General features: G+C 41.1%; 1 protein-coding gene across 3 annotated transcripts in view; it reads left to right on the top strand.

Moving 5' to 3' along the window:
• parp4 (poly (ADP-ribose) polymerase family, member 4) overlaps positions 1 to 20,606 on the top strand; it is an 82,670-nt gene that overhangs the window by 43,996 nt on the left and 18,068 nt on the right. Inside the window, exons 15-32 of one of the 3 annotated variants that reach the window (XM_061791529.1) lie at positions 231 to 370; positions 473 to 604; positions 2,768 to 2,854; positions 2,947 to 3,111; positions 3,239 to 3,285; positions 4,604 to 4,685; positions 4,964 to 5,101; positions 5,191 to 5,380; positions 10,822 to 10,892; positions 11,768 to 11,955; positions 15,618 to 15,717; positions 15,835 to 16,005; positions 17,960 to 18,040; positions 18,130 to 18,210; positions 18,766 to 18,861; positions 18,939 to 19,136; positions 19,222 to 19,272; positions 19,363 to 20,336. In XM_061791529.1, coding sequence (XP_061647513.1) covers positions 231 to 370; positions 473 to 604; positions 2,768 to 2,854; positions 2,947 to 3,111; positions 3,239 to 3,285; positions 4,604 to 4,685; positions 4,964 to 5,101; positions 5,191 to 5,380; positions 10,822 to 10,892; positions 11,768 to 11,955; positions 15,618 to 15,717; positions 15,835 to 16,005; positions 17,960 to 18,040; positions 18,130 to 18,210; positions 18,766 to 18,861; positions 18,939 to 19,136; positions 19,222 to 19,272; positions 19,363 to 20,336 — 2,992 coding nt within the window. Of the gene's footprint in view, positions 1 to 227; positions 371 to 472; positions 605 to 2,767; positions 2,855 to 2,946; positions 3,112 to 3,238; positions 3,286 to 4,603; positions 4,686 to 4,963; positions 5,102 to 5,190; positions 5,381 to 10,821; positions 10,893 to 11,767; positions 11,956 to 15,617; positions 15,718 to 15,834; positions 16,006 to 17,959; positions 18,041 to 18,129; positions 18,211 to 18,765; positions 18,862 to 18,938; positions 19,137 to 19,221; positions 19,273 to 19,362; positions 20,337 to 20,606 lie in introns of all 3 variants that reach the window. The other 2 variants (XM_061791530.1, XM_061791528.1) reach the window with 2 other exon arrangements.

Here is a 20,606-nt window from a genome sequence, read left to right as displayed (position 1 = left end):
GCGTGTCAGTGAGCTGCATGGGAAGTACTTATCATTCATTACAAAGGAGTGCAATGGATGAGAACGACTTCTTTTGTAAGCCAACTAAGTTGATCTTTATAGAGAAAATAGAGGCATTTAAATATGATTCCACTGCCTATAACACTCATGAGGGGAGATAATGACATCATGATAGTGGTAATAACGTGTGTGCTGCGTGTGGGCGCTACGTATGTGTATTTTCTCAGCAGTCTTTCCTGATGATGATGGCGTTGGAAGCATAAAGAACCCATTGGACGACGTGACTGCAGGATTGCTGGACAGCGCAGGGCACCAGCTTCCCCTGCTGGCCGTGCATGTGAAGTGCAAGTTGATGGATTTGCTCTCTCATGTAGGAGCATTTTTTACTTTCAGTGACTTCAGTTATATGTCTTCAAGTTGCAGTATCCAAGAAGACTGACATTTATTTATTTATGCCTTTATCTTTTTGTAGGTCATCATCTTCCAAAGGTACACCAATAAGAGCGATGTGCCCATTGAGGCCAAGTATGTCTTCCCTTTGGACGATTACGCAGCCGTGTGTGGCTTTGAAGCCTTCATTAATGGGAAACATGTGGTGGGACAGGTACATTACCTCAAAATGTCCTTTTAGTTCAAGGAACAGTAACAACCTAAGGCTGGATTTACACCTTGTCACCAAATGACTCAAATCTCATCTTTTTCGCCCATGTGGCCGAGATCAGGTATTAGTGCCGGATTAAAACCAAAGATCATTATTTTGGAATTAACCACATATTTGTTTCTTACATTAAAAAAAAAAAAAAAAAAAAACGCATGACGGAACATGATGAAATGTAAATATATAATAAAAACTGTGATTTTGGATTATATGTGTACCAGCGGCACGGCAGCCCACCGTGCCGCTTGTGGTTAATTCCAAAATAATGATCTTTGGTTTTAATCCGGCACGGTGAGCGACTGGTTAGAGCGTCTGCCTCACAGTTCTGAGGACCGGGGTTCAATCCCGGCCCCCGCCTGTGTGGAGTTTGCATATTCTCCCTGTGCATGCGTGGGTTTTCTCCGGGTCCTCCGGTTTCCTCCCACATTCCAAAAACATGCGTGGTAGGTTAGTTGACAACTCTAAATGTGAGTGCAAATGGTTGTTTGTTTGTATGTGCCCTGCGATTGGCTGGCAACTAGTTCAGGGTGTACCCCGCCTCTCGCCCGATGATAGCTGGGATAGGCTCCAGCACGCCCGCAACCCTAGTGAGGAGAAGTGGCTCAGAAAATGGATGGATGGATGTGTAAATCATGTGGAGAACGTAATACCACGACCTAATGACAAAAGTGCACAATTTAAACAAAATCGCTTCATATGACGAACCAGATGCCCCATAAAAAGTCCCAAATTATAAAGTTCAAAATTCAATGTTCTTTTATGTGTTCAAGAAGTGTAACTATGAGTCTAATCTTTTCAATAAATCAGACAAATTAACAGATTGCACCGCTACGTGGTGCTTCAAAGTCATTTTTGGAAAGAAATGTCATTTTTGAGATTATAACAGAATGGCACGTGACCAGAGAGAGCCAATCACAAGCTTGGGCTTTAGAATGAGGAAGTGATATTAATACAAATCTGAGTTTTTGCAGCTATTTTCCAAATGCACCTAATAATGTAATCAATTTCCAGAAGCAACTGTAATTCAATTACACATTTTTTTCCCCAATAATGTTATGGATTACAATTATTTACATTTTGTAATTAAATTATATAATATTGTGACATGTAATTATTTACTTCCCAAGACCTCAACACTGTGATGTACTTACTGAAATTGATATGGTGGCCAAATTTCATGGACATTTGTTTGTTTGCCAGCATTTCTAAATCCAATAGATATTTTGCTCAAACTATGTAATTTGATCACATTTTGTTAATAAAATTGCTTAAATTTTAATGAGAAGTGCACGATGGAATAGTGGTTATGTAACACAGTCTGGAGATCCGCCATCTCTGTCTGGAGTTTGCATATTGCTTGGGATTTCTCCGGCTACACAATTTTCATCCCACAATCCAAAAATATGCGCGTTGGGTTAATCAAAAACTCAAAATTGTCCACTGGTGTGAATGGTTCTTTGTCTATAATTGCCCTGTGATTGACCTTGTAAATAAAATCAGTTGGAATAGACTGCAGTTCCCCACAACCCGAATGAGGACAAGCAGCATAGAAAATTAATGGATCGGCCTTTTTAACAAGTCTTAAAACTTTTTTTTGCTCTTCCATACGCCCACATCCTTAACGTTCATGCATGTCTAAGAATAGGTTAATCAGTGACAAACCAACAAAACAGACATACAACTGCATCATGCTACACTGTAAATTTACTTAGATAACATGTAACAAAACATGGGTCTTTTTTTTTTTTTTTGCATGTCACGTAACTTTCAGTTTATATTTTTCTTATTTGCTCACGTTATTCTCTTAAAAATGTGTTAAGACTAATCCTTCTTTTGAAATAAGGGTTACAAAAAAGAAAAAGAAAAACAGCAGAGCAGTGTTAATCCTTAACTAAGCTCTGCGTGGCGGTCAAGCTTTTGAAAAAGTATGACAAAAAAAGCCACCTAAAGCCAAAATAAGAACAAAATGCATGCACACATCACACACATTTGACAATCTTTTTGACGAACAGCAACTATAGGTACTAATACAGAATTGGGGGTTCAGTGTAAATCCAGCCTTGTCTGGTATTTTTCAAACCAGTTTACCTGCATGTCCTTGGCTATCAGGTGAAGGAGAAAGAGCAGGCTCGTAAGGAGTACAAGCGGGCTATAGAGAAGGGCCATGGCGCCTACCTCATGGATCAGGACGCTCCAGTATGCACACATCACACACACACATCCCCACTCTAAAGGAGCCAGTAGAGTTGACGTGACCTGCATTGTGACCACTGCACGCTTCCTTGCAGGACGTTTTCACCATCAGTGTGGGCAACCTGCCAGCAGGTGCCAGCGTCCTCATTAAAGTGACCTTTGTGTCCGAGCTCATCGTCAAGGATGGGAGTGTTTTTTTCACCCTGCCTGCTAGTGTTGCACCATGGCAGCAAAGTGCAGCATTAAATCGGACTACACAGGTAAGATGGGCCTGGCTAGGATTCAAAGAGAAACTATTATGCCTTTTTACTATATTTTTAAGACAAATAAAACATAAAAAAAAATTCTGATTCTGGTAGCCTCAGAAGGTTTTTGTGCTTTCAACAGGTGACTGTGGACAAAGTATGTGTGACGGATAATGCAGCAAGTACAAGGTTTGGTTGAAAGTAGATGTTTGATGATGATTTTTTTTCTTTTATATAACAAATGGAAAAAAAGAGCACGGATTTGGAAATAAAAACTCGTCTTTTTTTCAAATAATAAAAAAAAAAAATTCCCCCTAATTAATCCATACTCAAACATCTAAATAAAAAAAACAAGATTTTTTTTCATTTGGTTATACTGGTGCTATATATAAAAAAAACAGGATGTCAAAAATATAATTTCATAAAGTAGAATTTAGAGTTTATAGAAGCCTGAAAGAACCCATATTGCCCCATTTGATCGACGTGGCCAAAAAAGTTTTCTTAACGTCTCTGCACCCCTGTGGTCCTTTAAAGTTTTGTTTGTATAACAAAAAAAAATTGCCTTGAGGAAATTTATCTAGCAAATAAAAGAAACCTTGTCTCTGACAGTTTCAGTTTTGGAATTTGAGTTTCGTATTTGTAATAAATATGCTCATGTGAAACTACTGTAGTTCTAATTATAATATGTAAACAACTTCATTAAAAATGATTATGAAAAATGGAGCAAAGACGAGCATGATGATGAATTGTCAGTCTGGCATCAAAGCAGACCTGTCTGATGTTTTGCATTCAGTATAAAACCACTGCCATTATAAAAAAAAAATAGAGAAAAAGCCAAGCAGACTAAAATATTAATCCTGCAAATGGAGCAAAACATCTCATCTTTTTGGGCGAACGTCGAACTTACTTAAACATGCAGGTACCCTTTTTCACTTCTACCATATGTTTCTTTGATTCAGCGTTGTTATTGTGCTGATTCAGAAATCGGTCTTCAAGTTTCTGATCGGCAAAAACAGTGGTTCTCAAACATTTTACATCGACTACCACCTAAAAAATACTTAAGTACTTATATTAAAATAGAATTGTGTCGTAGGACATCACAAATGAGACAAAGGTTTCATTCTAACATAACATTATAACAGTTCTGCATTTAAACATAGGAAAACAAAATATATTAATTAAAATATTCTGCGTGTAGAACTTAACTTAAAACTGCACCTAAATAAAAACTAAAGTAAATTAAATCCTAAAAGATTAAATGCAAATATATTATCCTTAAAAGTTAAACACAACTGTAGTTACATAGTAAATCTTTCACATACCACTAGATAGAGCCTGCAGTTGAGGCACCAGTACCACACTTTGAGAATCACTGGGCTTTGAAATGGCCTCATAGCACTGTTATTTTGGCATGTGACATTAGTGTACCAGAAAAAAATGGACTGTTATAATATGTGCTTATACTGTATGTAGTGTGTGTGCTAACAAAGTCATTGGTCCCCATCAGAGAGTTCAGCCTTGACATGTCCATTGAGATGCCATATGAGATCAGCAGCCTGCAATGTATCACACACACAGTCAAGATAAAGGTTGGTCACATTGCCTTGATTTATTATTATTTAATTGGAACAAACTAGTTTTCATGTCTTTTGAACATGCAGCTTCATTAAAAATGTACAGTTTTTGTTTTTTGTACTTTTCAAGACATATTTTCATATTTTAGTTCACATTTAAATCTGATCTGCAATGCTTCAAGAGCTCACACAGATGCCTTTCAACATCACACATCATCACAATGCCGTGACAGCGCTGATCATTTCAGCTCTCTCTTATCACAATGTTAAAGGTAGTAAATGTTATCCCGCAGAGGACTGACTGTAAGGCAGTGGTGAGTGTGCTGCCAGGGCAGGTCATGACTCCAGAAGGGTTCCAGCTGTCAGTCACTCTGTCGGAGGTTCATCTTCCCAGGATGTGGGTGGAAAAACACCCTGACAAGGACAGCCAGGTCTGACAGTTTGGTGTCCGTCTGTGAGCCTTCATCTACAGCTTCGCTCCTGGAATTAGTTTTTTATGACATCATTGTCTATCCCATAGGCCTGTATGTTAGTTTTCTACCCTAACTTTGAGATGAAACCCACTTCTGGAGCGGATGAAGTTGTCATTTTGCTGGACACGTCTGAGTCCATGCGTGGAGAGCCTCTACTCTGGGCACAGAGGATTGCCCAACATGCCATCAAAACCCTCAAGGGTGACCTTAAAATCAACATCGTCTTGTTTGGCACAGGTCAGTAATGTTTTTTTCTTTTTTAGTGCAACTGCCCCTCTTATTTATTGTTGCGAAGTCCGTCAAGTTTTTGGAACCAATAACACATCACTAACCAGCCCAGGAACTTTAAATCCCTGGCAGTAGGAACTTAATCTTATGTTCATCTAAATTTCAAATATTTTTGATACCTCTAAAACCTAACCTTTTATCCAGTTGAGGCAATTGAGAACTGTTTGTCATTTGCAATGCCAACCTGGGTGCAGACAGTCTTTGAGGTAGGGAGTTATATTATATATAGGTACATTTGAATTAATATATTTATGCTGTTTCCTGAAGCCTTACACAGTTTCACAACAAATCTGAGATAAATAAATCACATCTACTGTATAGTCATCTGCAGGCTTCTACATTTATTTATATAAAGTGGGTACGGAAAGTATTCAGACCCCCTTAAATTTTTCACTCTTTTTCTTATATTGCAGCCATTTGCGAAAATCATTTAAGTTAATTTTTTTACACATTAATGTACACACAGCATCCCATATTGACAGGAAAAAAACTGAATTATTGACATTTTTGCAGATTTATTAAAAAAAGAAAAACAGAAATATCACACAGCCATACGTATTCAGACCCTTTGCTCTGTATTTAGTAGAAGCACCCTTTTGAGCTAATACAGCCATGAGTCTTTTTGGGAATGTTGCAAAATGTTTTTCACACCTGAATTTGGGGATCCTCTGCCATTCTTCCTTGCAGATCCTCTCCAGTTCTGTCAGGTTGGCTGGTGAACGTAGGGGGGCAGCTATCTTTCCAGAGATGCTCAATTGGGTTTAAGTCAGGGCTCTGGCTGGGCCATTCAAGAACAGTCACAGAGTTGTTCTTAAGCCACTCCTTTAGTATTTTAGCTGTGTGCTTAGGGTCGTCTTTTTTTAAGGTGAACCTTCGGCCCAGTCTGAGGTTCTGAACACTCTGGAGAAGGTTTCCGTCCAGGATATCCCTGTACTTGGCCTCATTCATCTTTTCTTTGATTGCAACCAGTCGTCCTGTCCCTGCAGCTAAAAAACACACTCACAGCATGATGCTGCCACCACCATGCTTCACTGTTGGGACTGTATTGGACAGGTGATGAGCAGTGCCTGGTTTTCTCCACACATGCCACTTAGAATTAAGGCCAACAATTTCTGTCTTGGTCTCATCAGACCAGAGAATCTTATTTCTCACCATCTTGGAGTCCTTCAGGTGTTTATTAGTAACCCCATGCGGGCTTTCATGTGTCTTGCACTGAGAAGAGGCTTTCGTCGGGCCACTCTGCCATGAAGCCCCGACTGATGGAGGGCTGCAGTGATGGTTGACTTTCTAGAACATTCGCCCATCTCCCGACTGCATCTCTGGAGCTCAGCCACAGTGATCTTTGGGTTCTTCTTTACATCTCTCACCAAGTCTCTTCTCCCCCAATTGCTCAGTTTGGCCGGACGGCCAGCTCTGGGAAGGGTTCTGGTCATCTATTTCAGGATTATGGAGGCCACTGTGCTCTTAGGAACCTGAAGTGCAGCAGAAATTGTTTTGTAACCTTGGCCAGATCTGTGCCTTGCCACAATTCTGTCTCTGAGCTCTTCAGGCAGTTCCTTTGACCTCATGATTCACATTTGCTCTGACATGCACTGTGAGCTGTAAGGTCTTGTATAGACAGGGGTGTGGCTTTCCTAATCAAGTCCAATCAGTATAATCAAACACAGCTGGACTCCAATGAAGGTGTAGAACCATTTTAAGGATGATCAGAAGAAATGGACAGCACCCGAGTTAAATATATGAGTGTCACAGCAAAGGGTCTGAATACTTATGGATGTGTGATCTTTCAGTTTTTCTATTTAATAAATCAGCAAAAATTTCAATAATTATGTTTTTTTTTCTGTCAATATGGGGTGCTGTGTGTACAACCCCAATTCCAATGAAGTTGGGACGTTGTGTTAAACATAAATATGGGTGTGTGTCGGGTGTGAAACTGTCCTTTTCAAATCTTCAATAGAAGGTGTTCAAGTCAGCAGCTAGTCCTTTATTGTTCTCAGTTTGGGGGGATGCTCGCTTGTAGTTGGTTAGCGATTGTAATCCATGCCAGACTGATTTAGAGTCGTTAGCGGAAAACTCTTTTTCTAGCTTCCATCCATCCATCCATCCATTTTTTGAGCCGCTTCTCCTCACTAGGGTCGCGGGTGTGCTAGAGCCTATCCCAGCTGTCATCGGGCAGGAGGCGGGGTACACCCTGAACTGGTTGCCAGCCAATCGCAGGGCACATACATACAAACAACCATCCACACTCACATTCACACCTACGGGCAATTTAGAGTCTCCAATTAATGCATGTTTTTGGGATGAAACCGGAGTGCCCGGAGAAAACCCACGCAGGCACGGGGAGAACATGCAAACTCTACACAGGCGGGGCCGGGGATTGAACCCTCAGAACTGTGAGGCTGACGCTCTAACCAGTCGGCCACCGTGCCGCCTTTTTCTAACTTTACTGCATAATTCCTCTTTGTGATGTTAATTTCTTTAGTCAACTGGTTTCTACCGCAATTATACCGGGCTCTATCCCCACTTCGATAGGTGTCCTCTTTAGCCTGGCAAAGTTGCTTGAATTTGAACCTCGGCTTGTTGTTATTGAACGTGCAAAATGACTTTGTTGGTACAAACACCTCTTCACAGAAACTGGTATATGATGGAACAGTGTCCATATATCCATCCAGGCTGCCAGTTGAATTTTCAAAGACACTCCAGTCTGTGCAGTCTAAACAGCTTTGAAGTTCTATCTTTGCTTAATTGGTCCACTTCTTCACTGTTTTCACAGCCCGAAAGGGTAACGTGGGTCCCCCTTCCCATGGTCCCACCACCTGTGAGAGGGGCCATAGGGGTCGGGTGCATTGTGAGCTGGGCGGTGACTGAAGGCATGGACCTTGGCGATCCAATCCCCGGCTACAGAAGCTGGCTCTAGGGACGTGGAACGTCACCTCTCTGGGAGGGAATGAGCCCAAGCTGGTGTGCAAGGTCGAGAAGTTCGGACTAGATATAGTCGAGCTCACCTACACACACACCTTGGGCTCTGGTACCAGTCCTCTCGAGAGTGGTTGGACTCTCTTCCACTCTGGAGTTTCCCACGGTGAGAGTGGCTCTGAGCAGGTGTGGGTATACTTATTGCCCACCGGCTTGGCGACTGTACATCGTGGTTCACCCCAGTGGACGAGAGGGTAGCCTCCCTCTGCATTCGGGTGGGAGGATGGTTCTTGACTGTTGTTTGTACCTATGCACCAAACAGCAGTTCAGAGTACCCACCCTTTTTGGAGTCCTTGGAGGGGGTACTGGAGAGTGCTCCCGCTGGGGACTCTATTGTTTTACTGGGGGACTTCAATGCTCACGTGGGCAATGACAGTGAGACCTGGAGGGGCATGATTGGGAGGAACGACCCCCCCGATCAGAATCCGAGTGATGTTCTGTTATTGGACTTCTGTGCTCACCACGGATTGTCCATAACGAAAACCATGTTCAAGCATAAGGGTGTCCACACGTGCTCTTGGCACCAGGACACCCTAGGTCGCAGTTCGATGATCGACTTTGTGGTTGTGTCATCGGACTTGCGGCCGCATGTCTTGGACACTCTGGTGAAGAGAGGACAGAGCTGTCAACTGATTACCATGTGTGGTGAGTGTGCTCCGATGGTGGGGTCCGACCTGGCAGGCCCAAACATATTGTGAGGGTCTGCTGAGAACGTCTAGGCGGGCTCTCCTGTTTCTGGGGTTGAGGTCACCGAGGTGGTTAAAAAGCTCCTCGGTGGCAAGGCCCCAGGGCTGGATGATATTCGCCCGGAGTTCCTCAAGGCTCTGGATGTTCTAGGGCTGTCCTGGTTGACACGCCTCTGCAACATCGCGCGGACGTCGGGGACAGTGCCTCTGGATTGGCAGACTGGGGTGGTGATCCCCCTTTTTAAGAAGGGGGAACGGAGGGTGTGTTCCAACTACAGGGGGATCACACTCCTCAGCCTTCCTGGTAAGGTCTATTCAGGGGTGCTGGAGAGGAGGGTCCGTTGGGAAGTCGAATCTCAGATTCAGGAGGAGCAGTGTGGTTTTCGTCCTGGCCGTGGAACAGTGGACCAGCTCTTCACCCTCGGCAGGGTCCTGGAGGTCCATTATTTTACAGATAATACTTACTTGCTTACCTTTGAGCTGACAAAAGTGCGGCTGATGATTTTTGAGGGAGGCAACTGACAATGCGGACAACAACTTTCAATCAATAGAGAAAAACAAAAATATATTGAAACCTTTTAAAATATTCAAAATGGATTGTTCAATTCAAACTTGGAAAGTGCCAAACTGCTGTCAGAGCTGTTCTGTGATTGGCCAGTCTGTATTTTGGGGATGTGGCTTACCATAAATCAGTTGGATATGATTACATGGAAGCACAGTGGAACTACAGAGTCTACCACAAGCTATCCATCCATCCATCCATTCCTGGTCAAATCATTGCTATCATAAAACCAGTCCAATACACATTTTTAATGATTTCCTGAGTTATTATTCATTTTTAGCACCAAAAACTATCACATATATTTGTCCTTTGTGTTTTAGATAAAAATACATAAACTCCAAAAACTCCACAAATTGTGTGATTTGATGATGGACGACAAACACAACGATGAGCCGCAGTATACATGCATCATTATTTTATTTATTACTGTCGACTCATTCCAGATTTTCCACCACACATTCTGACTCGGTTGGTTTTGTCCTCAATAGCACTGTGAGTAACTGCAAAAACCAGCCATATTAAATACATAATTCGCAATGAGGCGGCACGGTGGGCGACTGGTTAGAGCGTCAGCCTCACAGTTCTGAGGACCCGGGCTCAATCCCCGGCCCCACCTGTGTGGAGTTTGCATGTTCTCCCCGTGCCTGCGTGGGTTTTCTCCAGGCACTCCGCTTTCCTCCCACATCCCAAAAACATGCATGAATTGGTGACTCTAAATTGCCCGTAGTTGTGGATGTGAGTGCAAATGGTTGTTTGTTTGTATGTGCCCTGCGATTGGCTGGCAACCAGTTCAGGGTGTACCCCGCCTCCTGCCCGATGACAGCTGGGATAGGCTCTTGCATGCCCGCGACCCTAGTGAGGAGAAGCGGCTCGGAAAATGGATGGATGGATGAATTCGCAATGAGACACTTTAATAAACAACATAGGAGGAGAACAAGGGTCTCCTGTCCTCTCGCATTGTGGCTGTTGGTAAAGAGACACATTTTATCCAAGAGGAGACTGCGGAGAGCAGAAAAGTGTTAAGGAAGGAAGTGGAGGAAGTGTTAAACATGTTTGTGTATTTTTGTAATTTCCAGCAATGTATTCTCAAATGTAATGACATGGCAATGACTTGTGGTCATCTTAAACTATATATTTTTTTATTTTGATTTGTGTTGTAATGTCAGATCACACACAAGCTTTCCTGACACCGCAGCCGCTTGATGAAGCGAGACAGGCTGCTGAGAACTTCATAAAGGTCAGTCCTGACTACTAATGATCATTTTTTTAATATTATCGTCATGCTTTTATGTTATTAGGAACAAAGGGTTAAACTTACAAAGGACATTTGTAGCTAATGTCAACAAGAAAATCTGTCAGAGGAAACAATAAAATTCTCAACTTGCTTAGCCTCAACCTGATGTCACCCTACTGGGACTCACTTGTGACTCTTAAAAAAGTAGCAGCTGTAAAATGTAAAAACAAAAATGTACAGTAGGGGAGAGTGGAGTGAAATGAGCCAGTGGGTAGGTTGGCATGTGACTAAATATTTAGGCAGAGGAATGTATTTCATGGCATCTGTAAGAGTCACATGGCAGAAGTGGTTTGACATTTATGTCCCAAAAAACGTGTTTTAGTCGTGAAAGTAAATTTACTCTATCATAAGGTTCATAATGTTTGTGTAAAGACCAAAGTACATTGTTTTACATTTGTTTTATGCATTTGTGAATATATCTATGAGCTGTGAAATTGGGTGCTAAAGCTAGCAAAAAAGTGCACCGTATTTGCTGTTGGGGTTAATAAATTTAAAATGGTAGCCATGGGGCAAGTTGCGCACTATGGGAAGCCGCAAGTTGAGCAGCATGCAGTTGTTGTCGGCATGCATGGGGTGAGTTGTGCCACAAGACAACTTTTTTGGAACTTTGTTTAATTATTGCAAGCTGAAGCTGTTATGTGCCCATTGAATCTGCTTGTTTGTAGAGGGGTGCAGCATCCTGAAATATACAATCATATATTAGTCTTCCCCCAAAATTGAATTACTTTCCTGTAGTCATCCTGAAAAAGAAAAGTGTCTCTGTCAATTTACCCCACTGTCCTCTATTGTGTGCTCCTCCTTGCTGTGTCTCCAATCAGTCTCTTTCGCCAGTGGGGGGCAGCACTGAGCTTTGGCGGCCCCTGCAAGCGCTTGCCCTGCTGCCTCCATCCAGTGGCGTCCGCAATCTTTTCCTGCTGTCCGACGGCCACCTCCAGAATGCCGATGTCACCATGAAGCTGCTCAGGGACAATGTTGAACATAGCCGCCTCTTCACGTGTGGCATCAGGTCAGACAAGGATCAAGAGGGTCACAGGTCACAATGAAAAATGTAGGACATTTGCTACTGGCTTATGATTAAAATGCAGGTAGCACTTTGGATAGGTTGAAGTAACTTTCTTAGAAAGACACATTTTGATTCATGCTGAAACACACACTAGAATCTCATATTTGCAACAGTTTAAAAATTCATGCAAGTCTTTTGAGAAATTTCAAGTAAGGCCTCGTGCACATAAAGACAATTGTCCTGTTTTTTGTGCCGATTTTGCCCTTTCCCGACCAAGCAGCTCAAACGCCATATATAAGATTATCCTATAAGATTGTCCTTAGGTCTGAAGTGTGTTAAGAGTGGATTTGTCCCGATTTTAGGGACCAAAACGGGTCGGGGCCGACAACGTTAAATAACAAACGTGTTCAACATTTACGACGAAAACTCTTCGTGTGTAGGGAACGCCGACTTCTCCCGAGTCATGACGCCGAGAATGGTGACGTGGAACAGAATGTAGCCAATCAAAGAAGCACCCAAGACTGACGAACACGGAAACGACCGTAAATGAAAACCAAAATGTCTTACCCAATGTCGTTTTATGTAGAAAATGGGTTCCCCAGACGGCAAATATTTCCAAAGCAAGTCGTTTTTTTTTTTTTTGATAACATCGCCATTTTACCAGGCTCGCGGTTCCGGCAACCTTTGTGAACACTCGGGTAAAAGTGTTTCTTCTTCAGTTTTGTGAGATCACGTGTGATCACGCTAGACTTCGAGATTGGTGGTGCAACAGAATCTTTATGTGTGGTCTGCTGTGTTGAGGACAACCAAAACTATTGAATGCCCGATTTTTTAATCTTTATGTGTGGGGTCTGTAGCAGATACAAAATCTTTTAAAAGTAGAACAAAAGTTTATATGTGGGCCTTAGAGAATATTTGTGGGTTCTGACTGCAAAATAATAAGCAAATATACACTCCGTCCCGAGGAGCTAAAAATCTATTAATTTTGTCTTTAACGCAGAGGAGGTTGTTAAAGGCAAAATTAATAGATTTTTAGCTTTAAGGGATATGATATCAGACCTGCCATGCAATTCTTGAAATAAATAAATACATAAATGCTTGAAATGTTTTTGTATTTGGCTGGCCACCCGAAGTCAGCTACGATAGACTCCAGCTCACCCCCAACCCTTTTAAGATTATGCTGTATAAAAAATGGATGGTTTATTATTTTTTTAATGAAAAATATATTTTGTTCTTTTTTATTATTTTAGCCCACAAATGCTCCTAATGTAATAAAATAATAATTACAAAATCAAATTCAAATCCTCTTCGATGGAAATCTGGAAGACACCCTCTCACTATTGAAGAGCAAATTTAAAACATTCTTCTTTGATATACAGTTTTACAGCTAGGATTGATTTATAGTCAAGCTACAATGTCATTTTACTTCTCTGATGAGGGATTATAATATAATTTAATTAGGGATAATTGTCTCATTCTTTTCTGCTTTTTTTCTGATGATACAAATGGTCAGTTACAACATGATCTTTTCTAGTTTCACAATGATGAGAATTATTTAATTTGGGGTTTGATGGACAGTTATGAAATTTTCCAATATTTTTCTGTAACGATGGACAGACATTTTCCAGGTTACGGATCTTTTGCATTATACATACATACTCTAGCTGTTTACTTGTTTTTCTATTCATCTACTGTATATCTAATTTACCGGTTACTCTTCACTGTAGTAGCAGAGGCAGAGCCAGGACCCCCCCATCACGTGTAGTAATGTGTAATGTACTGTATATATAAAAATGTCTATTATCACCTCCATCATCATTTCTACCTCTCTGCCTGTATCCAACTTTGTCCCATTCATAGCGCACCATCTGAATAACAAAATCAGGGCAACTAGATGGTACTTATTGTTTTTTACAGGAAATCATGAATGATACAACTATGGAATAATTGTTCCCAATGGGTATCACTCTGCTGGAATTGTCCCACAATATTGATACTCAAGCTGCCTTTAGAGTTACTTTAACATTTAACGCCCTGTCGGCCTCATCTGTAAGGTGGAATTGACCAGGACCACACTCCTTCACTACCTAAAGTGATGGTTAAATTTAAAACAAATATTATATGCAACATAAGTCAACAATAAATGTGACAGGTTACAAGGAACATGGTTACTACACATTCAACAAACTACTGGTAACATAGACAGAAACGACAACGACAATTAACGTAACAGTAGGGATGTTAATTAATCGCGTGGCTTACGTCACGTATGCTTGTTTTTGTTAGCATTAGCAGGTAGCTTTGTGAGCAATCACGCAAATAGTTTCACAGTGGGCCGACTGTGCGCTGTCTGGGCTTCCTGTTCATTACAGGTAGTTAGTCATGGTTTAGTGTGGTGTTCTCAAGAATAAGTCTTGTATTTCTTTTTTTTTTTAATTCACTTTATTTATCAATCAGCACATAGCTACTGTTTAATAGCATCCATTCATTTGACATAAGGTTGCATTTTTCTGCATTTTTCTTCTTTACCTCTTATTGACGTAATATTTTTCTTGGTGCCCCCTAGTGTTCTGACAGAGATACCCCAGTTGGTTAAAATGGTACAAGATTATCTTATTTTAATTAATGCCTTGTTTTTGATACTGAACAAAAAAGAAATGCCTAGTTTAAACTGAAATCTGTTTATATTTGCTTTATTTATTTTTATTAGTGTTTGAAATTGCCTCACTAGAAATGTGTGAAGAGAAGAAAATGTAGTTGTCTACTATTTGCACAATGTGAATTTAAGAAAAATACTGTTATCTAAAAAAGAAACCAGTTGGTCGTTCATCCATCCATGCATTTTCTGTACCGCTTTATCCTCACATATTAAGTGAAATGTCTCATTTTCTTTTGTGTATTCATAATTGCTCTTTAACCGAGGAAATATTTATTTTATCCAAATACTTGATTAGTCAATAGAATTCTCAGTAGGATACTCGATTACTAATTGCAGAATGACTGGATGCATTTCTCAGTTGTGACAGGTCTTTTTGATTTCACTTGCAAATAAAGTGAGAAAAACGTCATAGCATGTTGTATAATTTTTCATAGAATAACTGAAAATGTGCTATCAATCGATTTTGAATGAGCAAAATGTACGGATCACAACACCCCCCCCCCCCCCCCCCCCCCCATTGACGATCGACTTTGAAGGTGGGACATTTTTTATCAGCACACAAATCCCCACAAAAAAAAACTAAAATTCTACCCGTGCACGGAGCAGCTAGTCACATTCAGAACCAAAACAACAGCAATCTGTAGAAAGCAGACCAATTTTAATGCAGTTACTTGATTATCATTAATGTTGTATGTTCACAAATTGAATAAAAGCAAGGACCAGAAAGGGGACCAAACCATTTTTGCTTCTGAAACTGAATTGTCTTTAATCACCAGAGCGTTATGCAGAGAAATGTTGTCACATGTGTTGCGGGCTACAAAAAAAACGGACGATGGGCTGCAAATGGCCTCTGGGCAAAAGTTTGGATAGCGTGCTTTATTAAATCTTAATTTCTTTATTAAAAAAAAAAAGAATTGAAAATGTCAATGACACTTTGCAAGCTGTTCCTTTTATTTAAATTCGAATTATGGGCTCTTTTTTTATCTGGGTTTTTTCTTCTTTTTAGCTCCACAGCCAATCGACACATGCTGAGAACGCTGGCCCAAGCAGGGTGTGGAGCCTATGAATATTTTGATGCCAAAAACAAGTACGAGTGGGCAGAGAAGGTGAGGAAATAAATGGGACACTAGCGGTCATGTTTGTCGTACGTTATGCTTTAAACATTTGGACTGCTGGCAGTTGCTATGGAAACAAACCTAGGACTTATCCTGTCTCGGTTGCAGGTGGCATGTCAGGTGAGGCGCATGGCCTCTCCTGGCTGCAGTTCTGTATCAGTGAAGTGGCAGCAGTTCAACCCATCGGCACCTCCTCCTGTGCAAGCCCCCAAGCAGCTCCATGCACTCTTCAACGACTGCCACACACTGGTTTATGGTTTCGTGCCACACTGCACACAGGCATGACAAATTTCTGTTATTAAATTCAATTAATTTGAACATGAAAAGCACGGCGGGCGACTGGTTAGCACATCTGCCTCACAGTTCTGAAGTTGTAGATTCAAAGCCGGGCTCTGGCCTTTCTGTGTGGAGTTTGCATGTTCTCCCTGTGCCTGCATGGGAATTCTCCGGGTGCTCCGGTTTCCTCCCACATTCCAAAAACATGTATGGTAGATTAATTGAGACTCTAAATTGTCCACTGGTGTGAATGTTTGTTTGTTTATATGTGCCCTGCAATTGGCTAGCGACCAGTTCTGGGTGTACCCTACCTCTCGCCCAAAGTCAGCTAGGATTGGCTCTAGCACACCGCCAATACGAGTGTGGATAAACAGTACTGAGAATTGATGGCTGGATAATTTGATCTTCATCTTCAGAATCATCTTTATTGGCCAAGTACTTATGTTAAACACAAGGAATTTGTTTCCAGTCGTTGGAGTCACTCTAGTACAGTGATTCCCAACCAGTGTGTTGTGGCACATTACTGTGCCATGAGCGATCTTCAGGTATGCGGTGGGAAATTATCAAATTTTACTTAACTGCTCAAAAGATTATTCATTTAAAAGAAATAATGTATCTTTGTTCCTCTATTTATGACAGTGAGGCATAGTGACAGACAGAACAAATAAATCTTCTACTATTAGATGGCAGGATATACATACAGTAATTACTGTGTATCTACTTTTTGTGACATATTTGTTTGTTGGTGTGCCGTGAGATTTTCCGATTGTAAAATATGTGCCTTGGCTCCATAAAGGTTGGACATCACTGCCTTAGGTGTCCTCTTAGCCTGGCGGAGTTGGTGAAGTATGGCTTGAGCTTAGTGAACGTGTGGATCGTCTTGGTTTGAACACAAACATTTTCAAAAACCTGATTTAGTATGTCACACTGTCTGTATACATCCAAACTGCCAGTGGATCTTTCAAAGACATTTCAATCTGTGCTTTCAAAACAGTCATGTAATTCCAGAGGAGCTTTGTTGGTCCACCTCTTCAGTGTTTTTACCACAGGCTTTGCAGATTTGTGTCTTTGCGTGTTTGTTGGTATTAAGTGGATTTAACTGTGATCAGATGAACGCAAAGCAACACAAGGAAGTCTTACAGCGTGCTATAGCAGTGGTCTATAATGTTAGTCTCCCTGGTGGGACAGTCAATGTGCTACTTATATTTAGGAGGTTTATGGTTGAGTTTTGTTCTCAAGAATAATGAGTTAATCTGGGTTTTATTGCTCCAATTCAGCTGCCAGCTCTTCACATTAGCCTGAGGTGGAATGTAAACAACGGCGAAGATAAAAAAAGAAAAACTTATACGTTGAGTAGAACTGTCTTCAGTTCAGAAACAGTCTCCAAATCTGGACTGCAGTGTTTGTTGAGACATCCATACTCCAACTTTCGTTCCCTTACAAGCATATTACACCACCTTTCATTTTACTTGAAAGCTCAGTGAGATGGTTTGCTCGGTGAAGTTGAAAGCTGGCCCGTTGTAGCAAGGATGCATTCAATGAGCCAAGTTTCAACGAAGAGTAGCAGAACTTGCAATGCTTTCATTTGAAATCCTCGCTGGCGAAGCTTCACCAATAAGATGGCTACCCAAAACTTTGTGGATTTGTCAAAGTTGGCAAGAAAAGGGTTCGGAGTAGACTGCCTGATGTTTAGCTAGTCTTCCTTTGTATAAGTACGTGGCATACGTGTCACCAAGAATGAAGAAAAATAACAAAAACAAAGAATACAGTACATACGCTACATACATATTAAATAAGTTGAGATGCTCACTAAACTGAAGTCGAACAGTATTTGCTGAAGTTGGTTTGAATTTATTTAATTTAGAAGAGCATGTTTTCATATTTTACAAACAGAAAATGTTTGAGCCTTGGTCTATAGCTATTTGATTCCTGATCTCAGTTTTCCGCACTGTTGTAGGCCACCCTGCTCGGAAATCTTAGTGGCCAGGAGCTGAGAACCATGGTGTCCACTAGTGAACTGCAGAAGACCAGGGGCACTGTAAGAGGATGCGGCGCTCTGTAAAATAACATGGGGTTGTTATTATCCTAATGATGATGTGGTTGGTCATGTAATGTCTTTCCATTCAGTTTCTTCACAAGCTGACAGCGAGAGCTCTCATCAGAGACTATGAGGATGGAAACTTGGATTCCAACGAAGCTGAGCATGAGGTGTCATACAAATATACATAGTAGTTTACCACCGTCCTTGTGATTTATACAATTCCCATAAAGTAGAACTACTTACCCTTTGAAGACTCCTGGCAGACAGGATCTGGGTAGTAAAATTGCATAAAAGCATAATCACAAGTTAATCATTCTAATATCAATGTGTTAGAAAGACCTTTAAAAACACATTTTTAACATGAACTGTCACAAGTATGAAATAAAATAAACTAGTATTGAAATGTAAAAATGTTCAAACGTACTGTATAACACAACCTTTTGATAACAAGTGAGCAAGCATATGGCAGCTAGCCTGTCACTCAGTCTTCCTTCTTGATGGGACTCAAATACATGACACCACTTACAGAAGATCTAAATCTAAGTCAATTGTTCACAGAGAGCTAATGCCAGTGAAAGCCCTGTCAAGCCAAAGAAAATCAGAAAGTGGTGAAAAGTGTGTTATAATTCTTCATCCTTGGGGTATTTTGACAAAAGAACCTCACAGACATTTATTAAGACACCGGGCAACTGTTTTAAATGGCATGTCCTCTGTGTCCTCAGGGGATGAAAAACCAGTTGAAGTCCTTCATCATTGACTTGAGCAAAGAGTTCTCCATCCTGTCTCAGTTCACCAGCTTTGTGGCCATTGAAGAAAGGGTTTGTTGTGTTTTCTTTTCGCTTTGACTGATTCATGACTGTTGCCACACAAATATGTCATGACAAAGGTCTTTTAGAGCTTTCAGGAGGCGGTTCAAGCAGGGGAGGGCTTCACGGATGTCCCCAAGTTGTTGGCGGAAGAAGATGTGGACATCCTCCCCTACATCAACTGGACATCTCCTCAGGCCGGCATAGAAGATGAGGAGGATGACATGGGGATTTGTGACGATCTGTTTAGCTTTCTGCACAGTGTAATGTCACATCACACCGTCTTGGTTGTTCATTTTACCGATGGTCATCTTTTCAAGTGTCTGTCTTTCCAAGTGTCTCTAAGTGTCTTATGTCTGTGGTTTCTTGCAGGATTCAGTGTCTCAACCAGACTTCATTGAGTCGTCAGCGTATTCGCCCACGGTTTGTCGCTCTGTACTAATGTGTTTCTTTTATTAGGCATATCTGCGAAGAGCCTATACTAAACTTTTCATATTTTTTTTCTTTTCATAGAGTCCCAGTCTAGCTTCATCCCTTCCGTTGTCAGAAATGTTCTGTCAAAATACTTGTGTCTTTGAGGCGCCACCCAAAAGGGCCATTGCAAAACGCCCCAATTTGAAGGGTATTGCAGCAGGATTTGGACTGATGGACACCAAAGTTTCCCATACTTCTCTTGCTGTTGGGGGTGGATTTTCAACCTCATCTCTTCAATCTCTTGATGCTCCTCCACCTTCTGCTGCAACAAGTGATCCAAATGTAAACAAACCTCCACCAGGCAGCCTATCAGATGTTCCTTCTGCACTGCTTCCTTTTAGCCATCCTTCCTCTGTTATTCCTCCACTTGTTGGCCAGCCTTCCTTTGTTGCTCATCCACTCCCACATTTTGGCCTAAGTGCTTCTGCTCCTTCACCACCACCTCCTGGCATCCCATTTGTTCCTCCTCCACCACCACCTGTTGACCGTCTTTCATTTGTTCGACCTCAATCTTTTGGCCATCTTTCCTTTGCTGCTCATCCACTTCCACATTTTGTGCGTCAGTCTTCTGCTCTTCCACCGCCACCTCCACCTGGCAGCCCGTCATTTGTTCCTCTTCCACCACCACTACCTGTTGGATGCCCTTCATTTTTTGCTTATCCACCTCCATCCGTTGGCCACCCACCATTTTTTGGTTTTCCACCACCACCTCCACCTATCAGTGTATCATTCAATGCTCCTCCACCTGGCCATCCATCCATCACAATTTTTGGAAGTTCAACTCCGTCGCTTGGCCTGGCTGCATCCACATACGAAAAGAAAGAAAAGAAAACAAAATTCCAACATCAAACTTCAACCCAGTGTGAAAACAAATCCTCTGCTGTTGGTTTTTCATTTCGGGGCCAAGCTGCAAGCAAGGCTGAACTTGCCAAAGTGCAACAAAAAGATGATTTTGGAAACAGAAACTTTGCTTCAGCCATGCCAAAATTGAAAGTAGCTCATCACACTCTCTTGTAAGTCTTTATACATAACTCCTATTTTTATTCAGTCATTTAAAAATTCTTTAAATTGTTGTTGTGTTTTAATCTTTGTGATTGTTTTAGTTTTTGTATTGTGTGCTTGTACTTGCGTGTGTGTGTATATATACATTATCATTGGGCAGGTCAATACTGAAATATCAATATTCCAACATTCTCACTACTAAAATTGATTCCCATGACAAAATCTTAATATTTATTAATATTTTTTTATATATTTCTTCAAATAATACATACATAGTTAAT

This window comes from Phyllopteryx taeniolatus, chromosome 12 (genome assembly GCF_024500385.1).
Source record: "Phyllopteryx taeniolatus isolate TA_2022b chromosome 12, UOR_Ptae_1.2, whole genome shotgun sequence".
NCBI classification, from domain to species: Eukaryota; Metazoa; Chordata; class Actinopteri; order Syngnathiformes; family Syngnathidae; genus Phyllopteryx; species Phyllopteryx taeniolatus.
This window is presented reverse-complemented; position numbering and strand designations above follow the sequence as displayed.